This window comes from Lissotriton vulgaris, chromosome 9 (genome assembly GCF_964263255.1).
Source record: "Lissotriton vulgaris chromosome 9, aLisVul1.2, whole genome shotgun sequence".
NCBI classification, from domain to species: Eukaryota; Metazoa; Chordata; class Amphibia; order Caudata; family Salamandridae; genus Lissotriton; species Lissotriton vulgaris.
In genome coordinates this window covers 104,505,479-104,532,269 of record NC_141697.1, presented here as the reverse complement: position 1 = coordinate 104,532,269, position 26,791 = coordinate 104,505,479, and the positions used below count along the sequence as shown (strand labels likewise).

Genomic DNA, 26,791 nt, shown 5'->3' with positions numbered 1-26,791 from the left:
TGCGCAAAGCTCTCTCCACTTTACGTAAAGCCCTCTTCTTCTCCCTAAGGGATTCATTATACTAGTGGGCCCCGGGTCCTCTATCCACTAGGTTCATCCTTCGTACTGGCGCCACATGATCAGTGGCCTTTCTCAGTCTATCAGTTAGTTCCTTGCAGATGGCGTCCGGATTGTCTTCCGGGAAGTTAGAAGGCGGATTGGCTAGAAGATGAGCTACCATTTTATGTCCATCGATATTTTTCCACTTTCTTACAACCCTCCATCCATCTGCGGGCTTCACTTTCTGTATGTCCAACAAGATGTCACCCCTCACTAAATGATGATCCGACCATACACATGGCTGACCGACTGTTGGTCCCTGCACAGGAAATGACGTCCAAACCAGGTTAAGAGTGTGACCTTTAACATGTGTCGGACCCTTCACTTGTTGGACTAGCCCCAGTGACGACATAGCCTCATCTATCTGGTGGGCCTGCCCTTCTTTCAGGATTTTTTCCCAGTGGAAATTAAAATCCCCCATAATGACCACGTTATTGTACCTTGAGCGTGCATCCTGGACTAGCATCAAAAATAACTCCGGGAAATCTGGCGACGCCCACGGGGACGGTACACTACCAAAAAGATCATGCAATCTGTCCCCAAACTCAGCTTGATACCCAACACCTCAGCGCCGCCCATACTTTCCGCCAGAATTCTTTCGCTCCGCATGCGATTCCCATAGAATAGGGCCACACCGCCCCCTCTCTTACCATCTGCTCTATTGTGGTATAGAACCGAAAAGTTAGCCGGTAGTGAAGCCACTAGGTCAGGCAGTGAGGAATCCTCAAGCCACGTCTCTGTTACTCCCAGCACGTCCAAGTCCCCATCCTCCAGTAGTGAGCACACTCCCAAGTTGTGTTACTGAAGGGAACGGGTGTTTAGGAGGTCGTAGTGCAGGACACTAGCTTTATGCACATGATTCCGACCTGCCCTTATCACAGGAGCCCTCAGCAGCCCTTCCCGGTGGAGTAAGGCCACACACCCCTCGCTAAGAGGTAAATTGCCCAGGTTACCCTCCAGCAACTCACCTCTACTGTAAATAGGGCGCGGGCCAGGGGTCGTGGCCAAGGTCCCGCTTGGTCACGGATGGGGACATATGGGCTCGCCTCTGGCGAGCCCCCAGCGTGCCCATGGCGCGCTCGCTGCGCGCATGCGCTGCACGCTTGCATGTGGCAGGTTTAAATAGCGTCCTATCGGCCTAGCGCGTCAGGCAGCAACTAGCCTGCTGACCAAGATGTCGCCCACAGCCGGCACTTCCTCCCCCAAGATGGCTCCCACCCGAAGTAGCAGCTAACGACCCGCTATAGCAGCGGTGCAGTTGACTATTAAATGCAGGTATGTCCTAACTCAATTCCCCATTAAAACAGGTAGAAGCAGCAAAGCGGCTCTAAATGCCGATAATTAAAATTACACAAGCGTGATTAAAGCGCAGTATGTTCGCGCAAGTGCACCAGAAATGCAGCCTTTAAAAACACAGGTGAGCCTTCCGAAATCGCGGCGCCTACCTTACCATGGAACATAACATTACTGCAACCATATAATTTAACAATTAACTATTGTAAGGTTTCTATTACTAGGTTGAATGGTTCCAGAGGGAGCAACACTTAAAGTACTCAGGAGATCATCCCAGAGCATTAGAGTCCCCAACCTTAACAGCATGTAGGCACTCGTTTTCTGTGGAGTCAATGCCACAGCAGTGCTTGCACTTCTCATTCCATAAAGGCGCACATAAGGCAGCTCGAGTAGGGCAGCACAGTCTTAAACTTCTACTCATTAACTGTAGGTTGCTGAATAAACACAAGGTGGAAATTCATGACTGCATTTTGGAATACGACCCGATGCACTATTCCTTACAGAAACCTGGTTGCATGAGTCCTCTGCTCCTGACATACTAAAAGGCACGTTGCTGACAATGCAGTTCGGAGAGCTGTAAGGCGCGTGCAAGGTGTTACCCAGGAGCGGCTTCCATGTAGCAGCTGTAACCACTTTGAGGGTGTTACCCAGGAGCAGCTTCCATGTAGCAGTTGTAACCACTTTGAGGGTGTTACCCAGGAGCGGCTTCCATGTAGCAGCTGTAACCACTTTTAGGGTATACAGACCCGCCCTGGCTGAGTTAAGAGGGTTCTCATTTTAATATTTACTTATTATAGCACGTGCACTACACTGTTTATTATTGTGGTCCTGAAAAAGCGCCAATGACCTACGGGCAACAGAGGCGCGAAACATGTTGGCCTTGACTTTTGACACCTAGGCCGAATGGGCCCTTTTAGGGTCAGTCATTTTTTACACTATCACGTGCACATAAATTGATTTACCCTCCTTTTACCCAATCCCCACACACCCGCATGCAACATCCGGCAATCCTCAAAAAAGATCTCCGATAAAGTGAGCCTTCGGGGGACCCGTAGGGAATTGCAGCGCCGGTCCTACGAGGAGCAAACGCCCGATAATGAAGCATGACACCCCCCGGGGTGTGTGAGGGCAGCAGAGGATGTAGACTTATTTTCCCTCTCACATTAGGACATTTTTAAACCTAGGATTACTTTAGTCTACCTTCTGTCTTAATTTTTCTTTGTTCTAAAATATGGGTGACTGTTAGCACCCCGATACATGGGTGACTTTCGCACCCTTGTTGGTGACTTTTTGCACCTTGACACATGGGTGACTTTTGCACCCTTGTTGGTGACTGTTTGCACCTTGATCTATGGGTGACTTTAGCACCCTGATCTAGGAACTTTGTCCTCCTGTTGATAAATACTACAAGCACTGCCACCTGACTACAGGATCCTCAGACAGGACCGCATAGACAAGCATGGAGGGGGCATTGTGATAATCCACAAACGGTCCTTAGCCTGCTCTATGTTTGCAGTACACTTAGACCAAAGCAAAGCAGCCTCCTTCAAACTAATAGCAGCCGAGAACCACACAGTCAATGGGGTTTTGATATATCGGCCTCCTGAAGTAGCTTTGGGATTTATTTCTCAACTGGTAGAATTAATGGTCCAACCTGCACTACGCCATAGCAATCTAACTATCCTGAGAGATCTAAATTTGCACTTAGACAACCACTCATGTGGTGAAGCCCAGGTTCTACGCCAAGACCTTGCTGGCCTCCAGCTAACACTTTAATCCATGCACCTGACACACCAACTAGGGCACATATTAGACCCTATTTTCTCCAACTGCTCAGATCTGGTTGTTGATCCGGAACCCCCCCCCCCCCCCACCCCCCCCACCACCCCCCCCACCCCCACCCCACCCCACCTGCTGTCCCGTGGTCCGACCACCACCTTGTGGCCTTTTATATCCCCCTATCCAAACCACTCCCTCAAGTTAGAACAGTACCTAAGGGTCAACATGCCATCTTGATCCTATTAATTAGATTGTCTGCCGCTTTCGACAGGGTCAACCATTCGGTCCTCTTGAAACAGCTGGAAGATATTGGGGTAGTTGGTCAGACACTAAAATAGTTCCAGGCCTACCTATCTGATAGACGTCAGGCCATGGCTCTCCACCCCTTTCAGTCTGAGTTTACTAAGGTCCATCATAGTGTGCCGCAGGGATCTGCGTTAAGCCCCATTCTCTTTAACGTTTACATGCGTCCTTTGATGGACATTATCAAAACTTTTGGCTTAGGGGTAGTTAACTATGCAGATGATACTCAGCTGATTCTTTCACTGGAAGGTGAACAGCCAACCTCCTTGGCGAACTTTCACAACTTATTGCGGAACGTGGCTCAGTGGCTAAGAGATAATTTTCTGCAATTTAATGCAGACAAAACTGAAATCCTATGCATTAAGAATGGGAGAGTGCCACTGCATCTTTCGGCTGATTTCTGGCCTATTCATGCGGACCCCCCACTGTTACCGTCCAAGTCTGTTCGTAATTTGGGGGTCCTATTTAATGAAAAGTTGACTCTGGAGACACACGTCAACAAGACCTTGGGGACTTGTTTTACTCTTATTAGGGCTATGAGGAAGATTCTTCCTTTGCTCCCTGCTCAAACACGCCCTCTGGTAGTCAGGAGCGTGATTTTGAGTAGATTAGACTACTGTAACTCCCTTTTGCTGGAATCCCATAGGTTCTTGACTGGTAGACTACGGAGAATCCAGAATATGGCAGCTAAGCTGGCCTTGTCACGTCCTCGACACTCCTCTCCTTCCCAGGCCCTTGTGGAGCTGCATTGGCTCCCTGTAGTGCAGAGAATTCACTTTAAATCACTTTGTGTTCAAAGCGCTTCATGGATTGGGCCCTACACCACTACAGAGTAAATTCAGTTGGTATGTTCCTCCCCGCTGTCTTCGATCCTCTTCAGGCCTCTTGGTGAAAATTCCCCGGACGAGAAGAGTCAAGCTGGGGGGCCAGACCTTCAGTGTTGCGGCTGCCAGACTCTGGAATAAGTTGCCCCCAGAGTTGCGACCGCTGAATGATCTTTTACCATTCCGTAAACAAATAAAAACTTGGCTCTTTCCTACAAGCTAATCTTTAGCTGTTCAGTTCCCAGTGGCTCTTCACTACCTCCCTCTTTTAGCGCCAGGATGCCTGTTGGGTTACATTGCGCTGTACAAGTTCTGCTTACAATTACAATTACAGTTACTAATGCCACTCACTGGAAATGTTCCAAATTTAACACTGAAAGCTTTACTCGGGCTCTACAATTTAACCAACCCTCCCTAGGTAACGCCATTAATGAGGCAAGTAGAGTAGTTGATTAATGGATTACTGAAGCACTGGATGCGGTAGCTCCATGGACATCCAGTGCCCCCCGCAGACGTACAAAATCTGTACCTTGTTTTAATGAAGCTTTGAGGATGGCTAATCAATCTTGCAAACGCTTAGAGCGTATATGGAGGACCGACTTTTGGGAGATAAACAAGTCTGCCTACAAGATGAACTTAAAACACTATCACTCCCTTATCAAGAAGACATGCTTCATTCTACAATGATAGGATTGAGGAAGCAGATAACTCCACCAAGGCACTTTTTGCTATTCTCAAGGATCTATCCTCTCTAGCGAGAACAGAGGCTCCAGCCTCCATTTCGTAGGAGTCCTGTAACGAAATTGCTGACTTTTTTCCACAAAGGCATATAAAATGTATGACACCTTCCCGGGTGAGGCACTGATTGTCTAACCATACAGATCCCGGAGTGGGGAGATAACTTTCTTTCAGAATTTTCCCTTCCCTCCCTAGAAGATCTGAAAAAGATAGCTTTAAGCATTGAATCAGGCTTCCCGTCCGACCCAACCATCCCTAGTGTCATCCGCATAGGGCTAGAGTGTATAATCCCCTGTGTGCAGCAGCTGCTAGAAACCTCCTTTTTAAACTGGGAGGGTACCCGACACATGGAAGCTAGCTAGTGTTCTCCCCCTGAAGGAAAAAAAAACGCAGCAGACCTGAACCTACTGGAGAACCTGAGACCTGTCTCACTTCTCCCTTATTTAAAAAAAATAACAGACAAGGTGGCAAACACACAACTGGTGGCACACATCAACCAACACAACCTATTCCACCCGTCCCAATCAGGGTTTAGAGCATCCTACTAGACTGAGTCTGCCTTACTTTTTGCCCCAGAGACAGTGCACATGTGGGTGCATGAAGGCCTGATGAGTGCACTGGTCCTATTGGACCTTCGTGCAGCTTTTGACACGGTATCCCATACAATTCTGCTACACTGTCTCAGACTAGGAGGACTGGGCGGTGCTGACTTTAAGTGGATGACATCCTATCGACAGGACCGCAGCTTCCGAGTTATTCAACCTCCACACACCTCTAAAAACATTGCTTTATCTCAGGGGGTGCCCCCGGGATCAATTTTGAGCCCCACCCTCTTCAATATTTGTCTCCCCCTTACCAGAGATTGTGGAGCACTATGGGGTCACAATCGTATCCTATGCAGACAACACGCAGCTAGTGGTCACTCTCCTAATTCAGTGAAGACAGCTAACAAGTTTGCAGACTGCCTAAAGGACCTTGCTTCTTGGATGACAAGCAATTGCCTGAAACTGAATGGCAACAAAACCGAAATCCTGGTAGTAGAGAAATCTCCGCCGATTTAGTCTTCAGCCTGGTGGCCAACAACTTTAGGTCCCGCCCCAGCCCCAAAACAGAGGTGAAAAACTTAGAGTCTGGCTGGAGTCTACTCTCTCCTTCGAAACTCAGACCAGTAAAGTTGCAGGCAAGTGTTTCGGAATCCTGAAAATTCTGAGGAAAACCTTGGTCATCTTGCCTTATTCTGCTAGGAAAACCCTGGTCCATGCTCTGTTTTGATTTGCGCCTATCGGATAATACAGAATCTTCTACACGGTAGCCCAACACCCGGCGCAGTCCAAACACTTTAATACAGCACCTTTAGAAAAGGACTCTCTCCCTTTTGACTAAGGCTTGGGGTTTATTTTACACCATGCTCTCAAAAGCTTTCCCAGATGGCAAATGCAGAAGGTTCAAATATACAAAGAGACATATTTATATACAAGCAATAATCTAAATTCAGAAATAATACCGATTAATAAACAAGCAGCAAATAATATGAGATAAGACTCGAGCAAATATACTGGACGTCCTGCAAGAGATCAGAAAGCAGATGATTACTTTGGATGTGCACCTCAACTCACTCCTACATCACAAAGAAAACACCTTAAATGATCAAAGCCACTGGCCAAACATCACAATGGCAATAACCAAAACTCAATACATCACCTGGTGCAAAACACCACATCTCAGACTGGGGAAGTAAACCGCCACGTTTGAGAGCCTCAGCAACCAGGGTCCACGCTCCGAGAGACTCGTCCTCGCTCGGATTACAAACTCCCGGTTTCCAAGTCCGAAACCCTCAGCTTTAAACACACTAGAGGGATTGAAAAGGATTGTGAAAGACCTCCCCCAGGGCCAGAGGAATCTTACCAGAACTGGCAAGTTTCCAAGTAATCATTCCCACTGCAGGAAGGAGCTCTCCCGCCCCCTTCTCCAAATCTCCTATGTTCCAGCCTCTATGAACCCATACATAGCGTGAGAGTTTGAACATCTAACTTTATAGACTGCCTTCCTGGTTCCTATCAAGTCTTCAAGCAGTGTTTGTAAGCAACATGCCTTTACAACTTAAACGCCTTAAGTACAAATAACAATGGCAGAGTAGTGATGAAACAAACCAACAATTCATTCTTATGGTGCATCGCACTTTCATTTAATCAAGTCATACACTAATCTATATTCTTCTAGCAGCCTAAAACACAAGCAGAGAAGGTGTTGCATACATTGGATGTAAAAAAAACAATTGTTGGCTATTTGCAACAAAAACAAAAAACAACCAGAAAGGGGAACCAATTCTTTAATTCCTTTGCCCAAAGCAGGCAAAACTTCTCTAATCACTAAAGAATGTATTCCGTGTATAATTCGGATAGTCCAGATATTTTACAGAACAGTGGGCATGACATTCAAGAAAAGCCAAGGGCATACTCCACAAGGAAGAAAGGAGCAATACTCTTCCTCCTCGCTAGTGTATACTTAAACAACCTTTTCCGTGCACACTTTCGTATAGCATTACTGTGTCGACTGTCAAGCCAACATGGAGGCTCAGGCTGGCAAAGGGTACTAAACACTTGTTTGCAAATACAAACTGGTGATCTCCGCCTCCCAGGGGAAGAGGATACTGCTACAAATCAATTTACTGGATGTGGATCCAGAAAAAGATTTACGTTGCAAAACAATATTGTTACTCACCTGTAAAAGTAGTTTTGCAGCTTGAAGAATTTTCTGGATTCACCCTCTCAATTCCCCCAGAAGAGATGAATTTGCAAAGGAGAGCAACTAAGTAGAATAAATGAATAGCAGACCATACATAGAAGGAAGTTGCCCAAAAGGGAAAATAATTGGAAGATTGCGAACGCATTGAGCAGATGTCTGACATCCTTCAGTGAGGGACAGTGGGCCAATAGTTGACTACTTTTATTAGAATGGCAAACGACCTAGTTTAAAGCATGGGGAATGCACTGGAGTGATGTTACTCCCGCATCTAGATGTTTTAGATTTTTACTGCAAACTGGATTCCTTCCCTACCCTCTAGCTAGAAGCACCGTTTCAAAAATCAGGTGGCCCGCCGACCATTGGAGAATTCTTTAGCGAGTGAGACTGGTCGATAGTGAAATACAACACCCAGGGCAGGGTGTTAGGCCATGCCTTACAAAGTTTTGTAATTTCCTTCTCCATTTGTCGAGACATTTGGGCACCCAACATAAGGGTACTCTCCCAGGAAGGGGATCAGAAGCTGCCTTTTTTCTGTCTCTTAAAGGGTATCCCAGAAGGAGTGAAGTCATAGTGACTGAAAAATATTCCTGAAAAAGCTTTTCAATGCTTCAGAGATAGAAAAGACTACATAAATGTGCAAAACCACAAAGTTCTGATAGAACAACAGTGAAACTATGTAGACTATTTACCAACTGTGTTCTAGGTCCTAGGCGAAAAAAATAACTGACTTCGAGAGGCAATTGTCAGTACAGTTCATTTTGGGTTTGGAAACATCTATGCTTCTTAAAGGCACACGTGGTCTTTGTTTGCACTATATTAGAGCAAAGCATTTCAGGCCTCCTTTTACCCTCATTCAGCACACATTTGCAGCAGCAGTTTAGTTCAACAGATTGCATTTTAGTTTTGTAATTTTATTTGATAGTACAGAAGTGTAAATTCGTGCACAAACAGATTGGACATGTTAATTGTGCACCCTCTTTGATTCAGAACAGGACTACAGGCAAATCACCATTTATTTTAACTAAACGTAATTTGAATTCAGAATGACTTTGCTTGATGTGAAATTTCTAACAATTGATAATGTTCTCTGTATTGAAGGAGAGATGGAAGAAGAGATGGAAAACCCAGAAATGGTAGATTTGCCAGAAAAGGAGAAGCATCAACTAAGGCATCGAGAATTGTTCCTGTCAAGACAATTAGAATCGTTGCCAGCCACTCACATTAGGTATTTCCTTTATGTGTGTGTGTGTGTGTGTGTGTGGGTGGTCTAGTTAATAGTTAAGATCTACAATAATGTACATTTTTGTTCAAAGGTTGTTTTAACATCGGAATCTTGTGTCGTCACTGGGTTTATATCTAATCATGCGGCCTATTTGGCGTTCAAAATATTAGTTTGAATCTATAAGATATCCCTGTTAACAGTTCATAAGTTGATTTCCTAAGAATGTTTATCCTGTGAGTCTAAAGTTTAATTCCACAAACTAAATATGGGCTATGCAGATGAATGGCTCTGGAGGAAAAAAGGAATGTGTGTAGAAAGATGCAGTGAGCAATCCAGTTTCAAGGAAATGCACCAAACATGATTTTTATTTAGAGAAAAAGAGCATCATCCTGCAACTTATCTCAAATGGTCTACTTTTCGTAGTTTGCACTCGAGAGCAACCTCTCAAGATATTTTACTCATTCTTCTTCTGTGGGCTTCCATAATTACTCTTTGGGAAAATAGGCAGATAAATTGTTGATCCCATCATATGGCCATTGAGCCCAATGCAACTCTTAAAGGATCTCACCCACACCAGACTTGCATGCTAAATATTAACCAGAGGAATGCTTTTAGTTTCCTGCTTGGGGAGTAGACCAAGACTGAGATGGGTAAGACGAAGCTAGACGATTCTTTTTAACTAGTTTCCACCTTCTTTTCACTTTCTAGCCTTCTCTCGACTGTCCATTCTTTTAGATTCTAATTTGTTCATCACACCTTCCATCTCCCTTACCCTCTGCCCCTCCTGCCCGAGGACTGCTCTTCTCCCTTCAGCTCATTTATTCCTCTTCATCCTCTGCCTGCACACCCCATATTCTGTAACTGCGTCCCCCATCCAGCTTTTTCAATTAGTTTTTATTTCTCAGCCACAAAAATTAAATTTCACACACTATCTCCAACCCTAGCCTATTTATATCCTCTGCCTCCTCCCACAAGGTCCACTTGGTGCCTAATGTTTGCCTCTGTCTTACTCGTGTTGCAAACTCAAACTATACCCTCATTTTCCTTATTCATTACGTTTTGCTGCTCTACATTTTTTTCTGTACAAATATTTACTGTCACCCAAATTGTTCTACATATAACATACTAACATTGGTTGGGTATGACTCAGATTTATGAAATGTTAAATGAGCAAAATACAAAGACTGCAGAGGAGCCATAGAGTATGCAAGAAGTCAAGTTCCATAAAGTAGGAGGAAAATTAAGCGTTGAGAGTAGTGCGGATCTCTGCAGGTCCAGGAGCAGGCATTAGGCATCTTGTTTAATGTCAAATTTCTCTTCGATGGCTCCTCCATTGAGGTCCTGCAGATATATAAAAGAGCACATAACATCCAAATCACCAAGTGGTGCTGACCAGACTTTTTGTAACCTGCAAAAGCTTTTCACTTGTTTAAGGAAATTGGTTTCCAGCAATTTGGGAACTAGGCATAATGAGGGAAAGTGAACATCTTGATTCCGGTCGTGCCAGTTCACCTATCTCCTTAGCATGCATGCTGTTCTTGAACCCTAGAAATGAGAGAATAAATGTAGAAAGGCGCAGCAGTTGGTGTACTTGACTAAGTGCCCACAGTGAGGAGGGATACTCATAGATGGCATACACCAAATGTGTTTACAGGACTGTTTTTGTGTGTGTTCCTCCTCCCTGCTAGGCATGTAGGAGGGAGAGCAAGCACCAACAGTGCCCACCTCCCACTGACAGTAATGTTTTCTGTTTCTTTGATAACCAAGGAATGTTTAGCATTTTGTGAAAATTGACCAGTGTTGTGTAAGATCTGTGTTAAGAGTAATTAAACAACAGTCTCCAAGTGATTGAAATGGAAACCGTTTTTGCGAACTGTGAATCTATTGCGGCTAGAGGAGTTTGAGATGAATGATCGTATAGTCATCAACGTTCGAAGGGCTGCCTTTTCTAAGGGGGGGGGGGGGTTCTTTGATGTGGTGGAAAGAATTGTGGAGAAGCGTTTTGGGACTGTTGCCAAAAGGTGTGGGTATTTCAGTTGCCTATTAAAAGAAGGAAAGACCGCTCACTCTTCTGAAAAAAACTCCTTACTCAATCAGTTTTCCTTCGTGTGCAGGGAATTTAATTCTGGTCCTGATGCACAAAATAAGGTTGGTCCTGCATTCAAAGGAGCATAGGACATTGGTGTGGAGAACATAATTTGTCTGTTGTACACCAGAAAGCGCAACCAGTGTACCTTGCACGCCAACGGGCGGAGGAGAGCCGTGAGGGGAACGGCAGCATTTCCAAAATACCGGCGGACGAGCGCTGGACAACACGCCGAACTACAGCCCCCAGCAGCCTTAGGGGCGGCGCGCCAGTGACGCGCTTGGAGCGCCCGGAGGCGCTAGATAACGCTGACCTCCCTCTCGCCCCGCGAGTCGCGCGTGGGAGGCGCCAGGGAGAAGCGCGGGACAAGGGCTGGCCAAGGGCTGGCCGTCTGTGGCCGTCAGGGGCAGGAAGAGGCTGGGCTGGGCCAGAGACCCTGTGCAAATATTCTGGTGACTATCTTCAGCACGGTAAAGTGACTGTAAGGGATGTGGGACCATTGTGTGTGATTAAAATTGGGAGCTGAGCACTTTGGCTTATTTGTGAATAGGTTAACCCTCATTAAAGCACTGCTACACTCATGTCGGGAACAAAGAAGGACAAGGCTACGGGGGGGGACAGGTCCCATTGACAACTTCGTAGTAAAAATGGTACACAAGATTAACAATGATAGAAGGGCCTCACTGGGTAAAGGTAATCTACCAGATCACGAACTATCTTTAGTGGATCTTTCCCCAATGGAGGCTCCCCCAGAGACCGAAAATGGCTCTGATCCTGGGCCGGAGGTAGTCAATGCAGAAGAAGCACTGACCCACCGGGCCCCTGATACAGAAACTTTTGACAAGTCCCTTTTGGAACCGGAGGAAGAGGTGGCACCAGTATATAAAAACAATAGACCCGTCAGAACCTGCAGAAAGCAGCAAAGTAAAAGGGGGGGGTAGGAATGCTCACAAAAGAAGGGTAGACACTCGTCTGCCTGACATCCATACCTCCCCAGAGGGAACTATGATCCTGGAGGGTAAAAATGAGGCAAATATAACCCTGAGCCCTGAGCAGTTTGGCCTGCTAATTCGAACTATAGAAGCCAAACTTGAATTAAAACTCGAAGAATCCCTTCAATCCCTAGTGGCCAAACTGGATACTGCTACCGCAGAGATAAAAAGACTAGGAGGCCTGCTAGAGAAACAGCTAGCCCATACAGTCAAGGTTAACCCCCCGCCCTCCTCAAATACAATGGTTCACCCAGAGGCTGGTGGGAAAAGTGTAGCCAAGTTGGTTAAACAAACTTATACCTCTCAACAATCTACTAGAGTTGATACCGACTCCCCCGCTCCCTCAGCCCCATCCCCCCTGCTATTAGCTACGACAGCAGTACACCCTAAGCCAGGGCTTGCTAAAGATCCGATTGCTGTCCCAAGTAGGAGAAGCAATTCTATTAATTTACCCCCGGACTGTGCCCCCTATGTAATCGTACTGGCAAATTTTCCGACTCAAAACCTGGATGTAGCCGAGTCACACAAGGAATCACATGATTCTCTTAAAAATAAAGTGGTATCCTGGCTGAGCTCAAACTGTGGTTTCCCCACAAAATTTGCCGGAGAAATCATTACAACCAGGAGGGTAAATTGGATCGGTCCCACACGAAAAAATTGTCGAGGGGACTGCGTGGTAGTAAATTTTAAATATCCTCAACACGTGGCCACAGTTTTGTTAAGGGCAGCATCGATGATGAATGACGGCAATAGCATCCAAGTGCGCCCTCTGGGATATTTCTATAATCATCCTCCTGTGGCCTGTACCCCTAGACAAGGATTGAGTCCTTTTACTCCATTCGGGCCACAGTCCACTTGCCAAAGTCAGGGACCAGGAAGGGAGAATCTTTTCAGATTTGGACCCCCCATTGTAACACATAATAGGTTTGACGCACTCTCAGGACTCGAGTTGTGCGACTGACGGGGGGCCGGAGAGGGTGTAGATGATGATGTTATGGTGGATTTTACCCCTATGGCTCCTGTACCTTCTTCTGCTGATGATGGTTATAAACCGGTAGTGGGTCTTCCTGGCAAGGGGGATATTGTTAGGTTGTTAAGTTGGAACATTGCCGGTTTACGGTCCAAGAGAGGAGATCCCAACTGGATAAACTTTGTAAAGCTATATGACATTGTCGCCATGCAAGAGACTTGGGATATGGAATGCGATTTTTGGTTGGATGGCTTTACTTCATTTTTTGTACCTGCCCTGCCTTCTCCAGCAGGACGGAATCGAGGGGGTCTCCTGATGTTGATCTCAGTGAATGTTAAGGGCAAAATTGCAAAGGTTGATTGTGCCTCACATAATTTTCTTGTTATAGAGATAATCTTGGATGACGGTTGTAAAATACTTCTTGTAAACTGTTATAATTCACCGCATGGCCACCCTGCAAACGTGCACTTAGTATGGTTAACAGATTTTTTAACTTCATATAAGGAAAAGCAAACCACTTATTGTCATTTTATTTTGATGGGTGATTTTAATGTACATTTATGTTTAAATTGTGCTCGAATTGACTCAGACGGGCCGGACAGTATTTCCCCCCCGCATCTCGAACATACCCAGAAGGGACAGGTTCTTAAACTTATTAATTGGAAATGATCTGTATGAGGCGGAGTTTTATGATAATAGCTCACGGGTTGCCACATAAACGGGAAGGGACTGTGATTCGATAATTGATTTTATTTTTGTATCATTAGGTGTGATCTCTTATAATGCTGTAGTTATGCCGATGAGTGACCATAACCCGGTGGGGATGGAGTTAGCAAATGGTTTTTTGCTGCTAAATACATTTGTTACCCCCCAGGCTACAATGTCAGTCAAAGCTAAAGATCAGGGGAGAAGGATCAAATGGGGACAGGTAGTTCCTGATGATTTTTTCGTAAAATTAAGTTCTATGGCTGCTGAAGATTTGAAAGTTTGTGCCAATCCCCACTCTAGGAGCGAGGAGGTTTTAACCTCCTTTGAAGGTGTCTGTCGGACAGCGGCCATAAACCTAACAGCTAAAGGCCAGGGAGGTAAAAATAAACCGGTAAAGGGCTGATTTGATGGCAACTGCAGTAAAGCCCATAACCTCCTTAAATAAGCACTCAATACTCGTCCGAGGGACAAAGCCCTAGTGGTGCAGCTTAGAAAGGTTTACACCAGGGCAATTAAAACTCGTAAAAATGAATTAAAGAGTGATGCCTGGGCCGAGCTCATGGATAAAGCCACTTTAAAAAACAGTGCTAAGTTTTGGTCAATTATTAATACCCCTCTGTTTTCTTGTGACCAAAATGCCGTGCTGGAACTTAACATCCCCGAGGAAGACTGGCTTAGCCACTTTGAAAAAATCTACGGTAGCAACATGTAGCAGGAATCCTTTGTAGTCCCTGCGTCCGAACTCCCCCTGGCGCCTGTCAGTTTCGATATAGTCGAAGTCATAAGAGCAATCGAGGGCACTGCGGGCCGAAAGGCCCCGGGCCCTGATGGGGGAGCCAGCTGATATGTTTAAGGCTAATCCGTTGTATTGGGCTAATATTTTAACCAAAGTTTTCAATGCCTCAGTAACTGAGGGTTTTCCTAAATCCTGGTCCTCAGCTACTATAATCCCAGTGTTCAAAAAAGGACAGAGGGGAGACCCTAGATGCTATAGACCTATATCACTGTTGGACTCCTCGGTTAAAATCTTAGGGAAGGTTGTCCTGGCGAGAATAGCATCTTGGGCCAAAGGGCATAATATTCTGACAGAGGCACAATACGGCTTTAGGTCAGGGAGGAGTACGGAGGACCAATGCCTCAATCTTCACCTCATAATCTCCAAATATACGAGGGCTAAAAGGGGATCGATATTTTTAGGCTTCATGGACCTATCCACAGCCTTTGATCTAGTTAATAGATCAGGCTGTGTACCATGCTCCTGAAGTTGGGCCTTGACTGCTCCTTGGTACATTTCTTAGCAGAGCTCTATAAAGATCTAAAAGCCTGCATTAGGATGACAACAGAGGGGAAATGTACGGCAAGTTTTAGATCAAGTAGAGGGGTGCGCCAAGGCTGCATCTTGGCCCCAATGTTATTCACGTTATACGTGAATTCATTAGAGGCTGACCTAATAGCTGTCACTCAGGATATCCCGTGCATGGGGGGTGCACCAATTCCGGTGCTCCTCTATGCCGATGATGCGGTGTTGATAGCCAGGACCCCAATTGCCCTGCAAAAGCTGCTTGATTCTTTTGGAAATGTTATGGCCAGTCTAGATCTGGTGATCAATAGCAGTAAATCACACACAATGTCAATAGGCTGCTCTAAAAATAAGGAAAAAACCTTCTTCTGTGACGGCGAGGTTATCTCTAGCGTTAAGGTTTTCACCTACTTGGGTGTAATTTTCGATCATAGGGGTACTTGGACACCACAGTTAACATCTAAAGCGAACGCGGTGAGAAGTTCAGCCTCCGCAGTCTTGGGGTTCGCTAAAAGACTAGGGGGAAACCCACAGAGGCTATTTTGGCCATTTACAAAGCAAAGACAGCCGCTATTGCAAGATACGGGGCTGCAATTTGGGGCTTTGCTAAACCCGACCGCATCCAAACAGAGGAAAATAAATTCCTGCGGGCATTGCTGGGCCTACCTCAGTCAACAGCAACTTATTCCCTACACCTTGAGCTAGGTCTTGGTTATATTATAGACACGTTAAAACTAGCCCCGTTCCTGATGTGGATCAAGCTCTGGCTAAATCCGAACCTTAGCCTTAACCATAAGATTATAAAAGATTGTCTCAAACTAGATCACAGGAGGGATATCCAGTGGCTGTCCTATGTAGAGTCTCTGTCTGTAAAGCTAGGACGCCCTGAGATCTTTGATAGTCCAGAATCCCTGTGCAAAGCAGATCTAGTATGGGCAAAGACTAACTTTATTAGGCTTAGTGTCGCCGAGCGCGAAACATATGAGCTATGTAAACCATCTGTGAGGGCGCATGTAATGATAACTACATCCCGTGAGTTGGCACCTTATTTGTCAGTGGTGACAAAATTCTTCCATAGATGGCTACTAACTAAATTACGTTTCAACCAAATCCATATGGTCCTTTGGGACGAGAAAGATTGGTGTAGGCTTGAGGAGTCGACCCCATGCAAATGTGATGACCATTCCATCCAGGACACTGCGCATTTTTTGTTTTTCTGCTCCTTGTATTGTGAACCCCGGAATCGATTCTTAAAACCAATACTGAAGGAGATGAGATTTACGCAGTATAAGCCTGCATTGTTATATTTGCAAATGATGGATTCTCCAGGAACTATGTATTGTGTCGCCAGTTTTCTGGCTGCATCTGTAAGAAGTAGGAGATTGAGATTAAGATTGGATCCTTAATGCTGAAAGTTAACCATCTCTGTATCATGTACTTGATTAATGGACTGGTGGGCTGAAACAGAAATGAATTTGTGTAATCATCATTTTAAGCTGGGTTTTAACTATTGTCATGTTTAATACTGTATTAATTGATTTAAAAAAAATGTTTTTAACAGTTTTTTATAAATGTCTAGAATACTTTTATGATTTTAACTAATCGAATAAAGTGGTTTTGACTTGACTTGAATTCACTCTTAACCTTGTGATTTATGATCTGTGAGCAAAAGAAGCTGTCGGCATGCCTATAACATAGAGAAAAAGTAAAGACTGAATGGTTTAAATGGATGCTCTGCCGCCAAGGGTACATGGGACACACAGGAAACCTGGGTAAATACCGTGATAAGAAACCATGTTTCCGATGGATACTTGACAACAAGTAGTTTCATTGTGGTTCTAGGAGGCTTAGCATCACATTCTCATTCCATCTCTGCCACGATCACTGCAGCTTTTTTATGTGTCCATCAGCCACTAATCTTTAGCACCCTTCTTTCAAATTATATGCTCCAGATTAGTGTACCGAATCACTATGACTATATCTTTTAAAGGTGTTGGGCTTTAAAGCCCTCCCTGTCTTGATGGTAATGTCGACTTATGTACTTCATGGCATTGCATGTGGGGCCTGGTCCTTCAGTACTTCCCATTTCAGATGTGCCTTGATACACACCAAGGCAATCCAGAAGAGGGAAGTTACTCTTCCTGGCGAAGCAAACCTCCGGTGTGTACTGGAATCCTTCTCACAAAAAAACAACCAACTCTGAGGCAACTGACAGTACGAAGAATTGTGAATAATCAAATCTCCTGGAGTTTTAAAGGGACAGGATGTTTTGCTCAGGCTTCAATATGAGCATGAGGCTGTGCTTTTTCTCTCAGTGTTAAACAGCTACTTAGCATTTTTCTCTTAGATGCTGTAATGCAATCTTAAAGTAGGGCTGTTTGGCTGATTACATTTCAGAAAAGTTTTGTGGTCAGCTCATCATTTGGCAATTAGCACCCTATGTGAGAAAACGTGTACACATATATTGATAGTGTTTGGGATCCGTGCATGCAGCAGGGAATTCTAACGTTTATTACTTCAACGAAAATTTCCTATGATGCAGCACACAGCTAAGTTATAATTTCTCTCTTTTTTTTCTCCCAAATAACATTTTGTCAACAGCCAATATATGCCTGTTAAGGCCTGGTACCATGACAGTACAATATGCATACTTACCATAGTGATGTCGACATTTTGTAGCCAAGTAAACCAAGAAGGATCACATTCATACCAACATAACATATTAACAATCAACTGAAGTGTCATATATCTAATATATAATACAGTGCATGTCAAATTGTCCCTAGAGTGAAAAGTTAAGTCACTAATACAGCGTTTCCCCCAGCCCTATGGTAGATGTGTCTAATGTTAATCTATCGAGCGTTCTGGCATAGGTTCTAAGTAGATCCCCCGGAAGTCTTCCCATCTCTTCCAGGTCTTGGGATGTTTCTGGGGGCAACCCCTCACAGCAAATATAAGTATCTCCAGCCCCATAAAAAAATTAAGGCCCTTCTTACAACCCCCAAGGGAGGGCGGGGAGGCGTCCTTCCAGGTCTTCGTGTTCTCGCTTTGCTAGTGTAAGGCCCAGTAAGAGTGGGTGACGTGTGTGTGTGTGTGTGTGTGTGTGTGTGTGTGTGTGTGTGTGTGTGTGTGTGTGTGTATATATATATATATATATCTATCCCGCGATGTCATCAGTTATGTGAAGAAGCGTTATTCTAGGTGAATTTGGGATATCCCACCCCAAGACCTGCGACATACAAGTAATAATCCTGTGCCAGAACCCTGAGTGATACGCATTGCCATACAGTGTGTATGAGGGTTCCCTCAGCTGTATGGCATCGTAGGCAGAGTGGAGATGCAATGAGTCCTGCCCGCCAGAGCTGATACCTAGTATAGTATAGCCTATGTAGGTACATGAACTCTATGTACCATAATCGAGTCGCTATAGCGGCGCCTTGTGGGTATTCTAGTGCCTTGGTCCAGTACTCTTCGTTAAGGGGCCCAAGTCTGTCTGCTAGGTCTCCTGTGTTTTAGATAGATTTAGATAGAGTAGTAGGGCTATTTATGATCAATGTACGATAAATTTTGATTATCTTATGTTCCCCTAGTTCTCCCATGAATACTTTTGCCTCAAGGGGGCTAACATTTGGTATGGTCTCCTGGAGTGTGAGGTAGGGAGAAAAGGCATGGCGGAATTGAAGATATTAGTAAGATTGTGATCGAGGCATTGCATATTCTTGCTGTAATTCCTGAAAAGACTTCAGGGTCTGACCATGAAGAACGTCCCCCATAGTGGAAATTCCTATAGTCTCCCATCCAGAGAAGCCAGGCAGCCCAGCGAGCTGTGGTAAGAGGCCATTGTGCCAGAGGGGAGCCTCTTTTGTTATTCTGACCCATTATCCCAGTTGACGAAGTGTGCACCTCCATACTTGAAAGATTGTGGTGGTCACCGGCGGTACAGCTTTTAGGATCTGGCCTGCATAAAGGATTGTATGTAGGGGTGTGTTACCCATCAGCTACCCCTCGGCTGTGTATGCTGGGTCTGACCTAGCCCCATACCACCAATCATTTAGTATGAGGAGGTGCAAGGCTGCATAGTATGCCTGAGCATCCGGTGTTGCTAGTCCACCGCAGTAGGTTGATCGAAAACATGCCTTCAAGCGTTGTGTGAATCAGCTAGGTGGTATCCAATATTTGTGGTTTTGGAGTTGGTACAATAAGCGGGGCAAGGAGACATCTTGAGAATGGCAGATCTGCAGAATAAAAAAAGCGGAAGATGTGCCCAGGAGCGAGTCGGTTCCTTAATTTGCATCCATAGTGGAGCCAGGTTTCTTTCCCAGGACAAAGACTGCAAGGCAGCCAGAACCCCCCCTCCCTGATATTTAAAGCCATCGCGCACCACCGTCACCTCACATGACCACAGGCCCAGAGGGCCTGCATTGCGCATGGGCCACAGGTAAGACTTGCGGGTGTTCATGTAGAGCCCAGAGAGGTCACCAAAGATCTGCATGATCCTGAGCTGTCTGGGTCCCGACCGGTCTGGTCGCGTAAGGAAGAATGATACATCGTCTGCATATAGAGCTACGCAGTCGGACGTCTCCCTAGTCCACGCGAACCCACAAATCTGTACATCCACCCGTACCCAAGCTGCAAGAGGCACTATAGCGAGCGCATAGAGATATGGAGAAAGGGGACAGCCCTGACGGGTACCACACCCTATAGGAATGATTTGTGAGACCGTGTCCGCGATATGGACTGAGGCAGTGATATCTGTGTATAGAAGTTGGTTATATTTGAGGAGGCGAGGACCAAAATTGAGGCGATTGAGGAGCGCAAAGGGGTGTGTCCTGCTGGGGGAATCGAAGGCTCTATCTATATCTGCGAGTAATAAAGCAGCCGGTTCACCCAGACGGTCTGCTGATGCAATGGCATTGTGTGCGTGTCTGATGTTGTGTGGTGCGGCCAGGCATGAAACCTACCTGGTCAAAGTGAACCAAATCTAAGATATATGGGACTATACAATTGGCTGTAATCTTGGCGAGGAGCTTAGCGTCAACGTTGAGGAGTGATATGGGGTGATATGAAGAATGAAGTTCAGGGGGTTGGCTTGGTTTTAGGAACACTACTATCTCAGCATGTTACCAGTCTGCTTGTGGACTAGACGTGGTGGTATAGTCTCCAGTGGGGGCATATAGCTCTGTATAATAATCTGCGAAGCTTGCTGCAATTTGTAAGGGATCTGTGAGAACCTTCCCATCGGGGTCGCGCAGTCTCGGGATGGAGAGGGAGCAGAGAGCTCTATCGCACAAACTATGTAATAGATCACTCGATTTGTTGCCCCACTGGTATATCCTGCTGCGGGTAGCTAGCCAGGCCACCTGAGCCTCGTTCATAAGCTCACTGACATACATCTGCTGAGTGTGGAGCAATCGCCTACGTGCAACATGTCAGTTTGTCACCCTACTTGCGCGCTCTGCGGCCAGTAGCTGGGCTTCCAGCTGTATTCATTTTTCCAGCCGCAGCCTATGCTGCTCTGTGCAGTATGCTATGCCCACGCCCCGAAGTGTGGGCTTCATTGCCTCCCACAAAACTACAGGCGATTCTACCGACCCGGTGTTGTGAGAGATAGTTTATGATGGAATTATGTATATCTGACCTATATTTGTCATCCTGTGGAAGCCATGGTGATATGCGCCAGCGGAAGGGAGTACGTTTGGTGTTTACTCGCAGGTCCAGGCCCCGGGGTATTATTTCAGCCGCAGCAAATCTGTGTATATGTGCAGCTGACATGAAGATGTAATATATGCGGGAAAAGGATCTGTAGGCGCTAGCGAAATAGGTTTAGCCTAGATCCGTGGGGTGTTGTCGTCGCCAAGTGTCTACGACTCCACTGTATTGCCTGCACTGCGCCACCTGTCTATAGAGGGGCATATTGTGGTGTCCCACTCTCCCCCCCCCCCCGCCCCCCGCAACTAAGGTCAACCCCGGGGGAATTTTTTACCCAGAGCCTCATCAAGCGCTCATTCAGGTGTCATGTAAGGGGCGGAGGACCGTATATACATCCTAGGACGAGCGACCGGCCATACATTGTGCCGGTAACAGTGACTTATCTACTGTGGGGATCGGTAAATTGTAAATTAAAAAGTGTAAATTGATATTTGTATAGCGCACTACTCACCCGCAAGGGTCTCAAGGCGCTTGTACGAATACCGCTGTGGAACCCATCCTGGCTTTCCCTGTGAGGCGTCCACTCCTGGGCACCCCCAAGGTGGAGGCCAGGCATCCTTAGCGTTGTGGGGGCCGTTGTGGAGATTAAGCAAGCTATTGCCCAGAGTTGCAGAGTGGGACTCCATGATTGAAATAGGCACCAAGGCGAGAATTATCAGGTCCGTGGAATTTTGAGCCCAAGAACCGCCGAGGCGGGGAATTGAACCCTGGTCCCGGGCTAGACCTCTGCATCAGGGTCTGCCGCTCTAATCATTGAGCCACACTTCTCCACGGTCCAAGTTTTATCATGTAGGAAGGGGATTCTGCGGTAAACCAGTATTGTTATCCCCCGTGAACCTCTAGCGTATCCAGAAGGGAAGGCTTGTACATAACCAAATCGGGCTACACATGGAATCCTATTCCCAAGTAGGTGCGTTACTTGCAATAGTAGAATATCTGCGCCATAGCGTTTGGCTAGGCGTAGGATAGCCCCTCTTTTAACCTTATCCAACAGACCTCGGACATTCTAGCTAACCACGTGGAGGTGTCTTTCCTCTAGCCTAGGCATGCTCAGCGACGGGACTTTCCTCTAGCCTAGGCATGCTCAGCGACGGGACTGACAAAGATGTGTATAAGTGGGGGACTGCATGTGATGTTCACAGGCATAGACATGGCAGCAGGATTGGTATGTGTATCGCACTTAAAAACAAGGAACAATACTTATTCACGACCCCCCCCCCCCCCCCCCCCCCCCCCCCAATACCTCATGAACATTGAAGCATCTGACACGGCATGAGGGCAGCTTCCATCCAGTGCCAGATTCAGTTCTTGTGTCAGACTATGATTGATATTCCAAAACTGACCCTATTCCCTCCGGTACACTGTCTGCCTCCATGGTGAATTCAGAATCTCTGGATTGGATTCCTCCAGCAGCTTCGACCCCAGGGCCATGTTAACTAACACATGACCCGAATCAAATCAAGTCGGGAACATTTATATTGAGCGCACAAATCACCTGAAAGTCTCATGGCGCTGGCGGAGGACTCTGAATTGGCAGCATGTACAGGGAAGAAGCCGGACTAATGATCGAACAGCCATGTTTTTATTTCCCGGCAAAAGTGGTTCTGGTCAGAGGTGATGCGTAGGTATAAAGGCAGTTTATTCCAGAGGGTGGGCCCGAGAAAGGAAAAAGTCCGTCCCCCGTTTTTGACAGTGCGGACTCTGAGAGGAATGAGGAGGGATCTGTTACTGGATCTTAAGGTCCTGTTAGGCTGGTACCAACTGAGTTTTGTGGTCCAGTAACTAGGACCTCTACCATACATGTTTTTATGTGTTAGGCATAAGGTCTTAAAGCAGGTTATCTTCTTCCCCAGCAGCCAGTGAAGATACCTTAGGCTGGGCGCTGAGGGGGATCCAGATGGGAGATTTAGCACCAGCCCGTCTGCTGTGTTTTGCAGGACCTGAAGCTTGGAGAGGAGATCTACATTTATTGCTGTCAGCAGAGCATTGCCGTAATCCATATGGCTGATAATCAATCCCTGTACTAATGGCTTCCTGACTTCTAGCGGGATCCACTTAAACACTTTGCGCAGATTGCTCATAATGCCAAAACAGGAGCCAATTATGTGATTAACCAGTTTTTTTTAATTGATAATTGATTATCAATTTGGATTCATAGATTCCTCATGGTCTGCTTTGGGGCTGGGCAGGAACCAAGGTTTTGGACCAGTACTCCTGGGCCATACCAAAGAGTACTAGCTCTGTTTAACTTCCATTTAGTTATAGGTGGTTGGTGTTCATCCACCTATTTAGATGGGCCATGCAATTCATAAAGTGTGATTTTGTGTCCTTAGGGTCAGGACCAAGGGTGATCAGAATGTGAGTGTCCTCGGCATATGGCACTATGTCAAAGTCGTTAGATCTGATCACTGTGGTCTGTGGGGTCATATAAAGATTAAACAATGTAGGGCTCAGAATTGAGCCCTGTGGCACTCCTCTTGACAGGCCTGCTGCATGAGACTAAATCGCCAATCTGTACTGCAGTAGCTTGATCCGTTAGATAACTCTCTAGCCATTTCAGGGCCTTCCCCTGACACCAATCTCTCAGAAACGCGTTATTTTAAGGATGCTATGGCAGATGGTGTCAAAGGTAGCTGATAGATCTAGCAGGACGAGAATGGATGACTGCCCTCTATCCAATGCTAGTCTGATGTTGTCTGTGACTTCTACCAGCGCTGTTTCGGTACTATGGGCGGCCCTGAAACCTGACTGTGAAGGATCCAGTAATCCATGACACTTGAGATGGACAACGAGCTGCCAGTTGACCAGTGACTCGAGTACCTTCCCAAAATAAGGGAGCAGCGAGATTGGGCGATAGTTAGACGTTTTGGTTCTGCAGTAGATTTTTTTAGAATTGGCCTGACTCTAGCTGCCTTCCATATCTTTGGGACCACTGATTGTGCCAGTGACCTATTGAATAGATTGGTGAGACTGTCAAGAAGCACCAGAACAATTGTAGGCAGAAAATGTGGTAACACAGGATCTACTGGTGAGCCCAATTTAATTTTTAACATGGCTCTAGCCACTTCCTCAGGGTTGTATTGGGAGAATTCCTCCAGGGGGGAAAGGCCAGTAAGGGTAGTGTGGTATTTTTCCAGAGTGTTTGAATATTCATGTGGTGGAAAGGAGCTATGGATTGTGATAATTTTATCTTCAAAGAATTTGGAGAGAGAATCAGTCTAATCCTGTGAGACAGGGACACCTGTCTGAGCAGGAGGCATCGTGAATTCTTTGAAGATGTTATAGAGTTCTTTATTTGAATTTGCTGCTTTTTCGATCCGATTTAGGAGGAAGATTTTTTTACTTTGTCTGATATTTTCCATATACCTACGATGGACATGTTTATAGTTCTCACGGTCTATTTGCTCTTTACTTTTCCTCCATTTACGTTCCGCAGTCCTGCAGGAGGTCTTTAATATTTTTAGTTGCTCTGTAAACCAAGGAGCAGTTCTGGGTTTTATTTTGATCCTGGTGAGAGGAGCGATCTGATTCAGCGTAGTTGTTATTGCTCCCTCAAAGAAGGTGGCTGCCTGGTCAATGTTATCCTCTTGACACTGTGGATGGAGGCGAAAGTAAGCTGAGAAGGAGGTGGGAGTGAATTTCCGCCATGACCTTCTCCATATAATTTCACTCCTGATCTAATTTTTGATGGTCTGAGCTGGAAGTGTGAACTTCAATAGGTCATGATCTGACCATAGTAGAGGAGATGGAGGTTCTACTATGATATCTGTGGTGTTAGTGAATAGTAAATCGAGCGTGTGGCCCGCAGCATGGGTGGGACCTGTCACCATTTTAATGAATCCTAGAGTACTCATATTGGTAGTCAACTGATTAGTGTCTGGGCCAGATAATATCTCTCCATGATAATTAAAATCTCCGATTAAGAGGAAGCTTTCAGCGGCCATCAAGTGAGGGGCAATAGCTTCGAGCAACTTATAGACAGTAGTTCTTCAGGCCCAGAGGTCTATATACCAGGGCTCCTCTCATGGTGCCTTGTGATATATCCTTTATTCCAAAATTGCACAGTTCTAGTTGGTCAACACTTATAGATTCCAAGGAAATGATTTCAAAGCCAGTGTAATCCTCCACCTCTTTTCACCTTTCTATCCACTCTGATTATATTGTATTGAGGTGGAAAGGCAATAGCTACATTAGTAGAAGTATGGTCATGTAACCAGGTGTTCGAAGCATATGAGCTGCAGATCTCACACCGTGCATTAGATCATCACCTGGTGTTGGGCTCGGATGATTGCATGTTGTTGACTTGGAAGAAGTCTTTGTAGTCACGAGATAGGTGACTACTCCCTTGGACGATAGTGCGCATGGGCATCGGCTCCATCCTTAGATTGTTTTTTTCCGCCACTGGGTTCGGATGCAACTTTTTCGCTCCGGTTCAACACTACTTCTAAGTAGTTTGACGCATCGTGAAACTTACTTCAAACTCTTTTAAACAACTTTCGACATCAAGAAAGATTGACTACATCTCATCAGCTAGGTTCCGGTTGTCGACGCGGGCCGTTGGGCCTATCCACGCTGTGAGGCCTATAGATCATGGAAAGGACGCCGTTCAAGAAATGCCCCCAATGTGGAGCAAAATTCCCACACAGTGACCATCACAAGGTCTGTAACCTGTGCTTATCACCAGAACACAACAAATCTAGCTGTCCTTTCGATCCAAGAAGACTGTTCGAGATTGAAGGGCCCATTGACAAATCATGCAGAGATCAGCTCCGGAACCAGACGACATCTTTGACGAAGGTCCAGATGTCCCCGAGCTAGATTCCGAAGATCTCGAAATCGTATCCGGGGCAGACTACTCCGATGACTCCATACCTTCGTATCAACGCGTGAGTACTACTGCCCATGCCCCATCCCCAACACCCAAATCGAAGGCAAAGATCAACACTCCGCCTCCGGGGCCCAGTCGTGACCGAAAAGCTACTTCAGAAGCCCCGCCTTCAAGCTCGGCTCCGAAGAAAATACAAAAGCCTTCCGGTAGCTCGGGACCGAGCAAACCGCATGTGCCGGTACCACCAGCTCCATCGGCACCGAAACCGAAAGAAGTCCTGGTTCCGAAAACAACTCCAAAACCGGTCTACTCCCAAAAATAATAAATCGGCTTTGATTATTAAAAAAAAGACTGTTTCCCACGCCGACGAAACCAGCTTAGGCTTCAAAGCCAAAATCTTCAAAGCCAAGATCTACGCCAAAGGACTCTGCCACAACTCCTAAGGCTAAAGACACACAAAAGACACAACCACACTCTGAACCGAGAAAATCGGCACCGAAAGCGGTTCCTGAGGAACAGGAGCTTTTTCACCCTGATCCTCGACAGAAAAAGATCTATATTGACCCAGACACAGGACATGTGTCTACTGGGCCACACAGAAAGAGGAAATTGGATACAGCACCTCCACATCCAGTGCCTGTAAAGAAGAAATACTCTGCTACATCACCTAGGCGCCCTTCTTCTCCTCTACCTCAATCTATATCTCTTCCTCTTCCTTCACCACCTCAAAATGCTCCACCTCTTTTCTCACCACAACATACACCTCCTCATAATAATGAAGATGATGATGATGATATAGGGGGAGGGAGCGACCCTTTTAACTACCCAACAGATCCTCCTGACTTGGAGTACCCAATTCCACCAGATGTTCCACAGGATGTACCAGTTATTCCTGATCCATATGTATACCCATCCAAACCTTCTCCTCCTGAAAATAATATTGGGTTTGGACACTTACTTAATAGAGCTGCCATCCATCATGGGGTCACAATGCACTCAGATGAGGCAGAAGAGGATTTTCTACTTGACACTTTTGAACAAGCCCAGAGGTCAGTGCAAATTCTACCTATGATCAAAGGAGTAATTAAACATGCGCCAGAAGTGTTTAAAGACCCTGTACGGGCTAGGATCATAAACCCCAGAATAGGAAAGAAATAAAGACCTGCTCCTGGGGATCCTGCATACATTAAAGGAC

The 26,791-nt window shown here is 45.9% G+C and overlaps 1 protein-coding gene across 3 annotated transcripts in view; it reads left to right on the top strand.

Annotated features, from left to right (window-relative positions):
• MTA1 (metastasis associated 1) overlaps positions 1-26,791 on the top strand; it is a 721,937-nt gene that overhangs the window by 236,708 nt on the left and 458,438 nt on the right. For all 3 annotated transcript variants that reach the window (XM_086937146.1, XM_086937145.1, XM_086937147.1), the window contains exon 4: positions 8,880-9,006. In XM_086937146.1, coding sequence (XP_086793272.1) covers positions 8,880-9,006 — 127 coding nt within the window. The remainder of the gene's footprint in view (positions 1-8,879; positions 9,007-26,791) is intronic.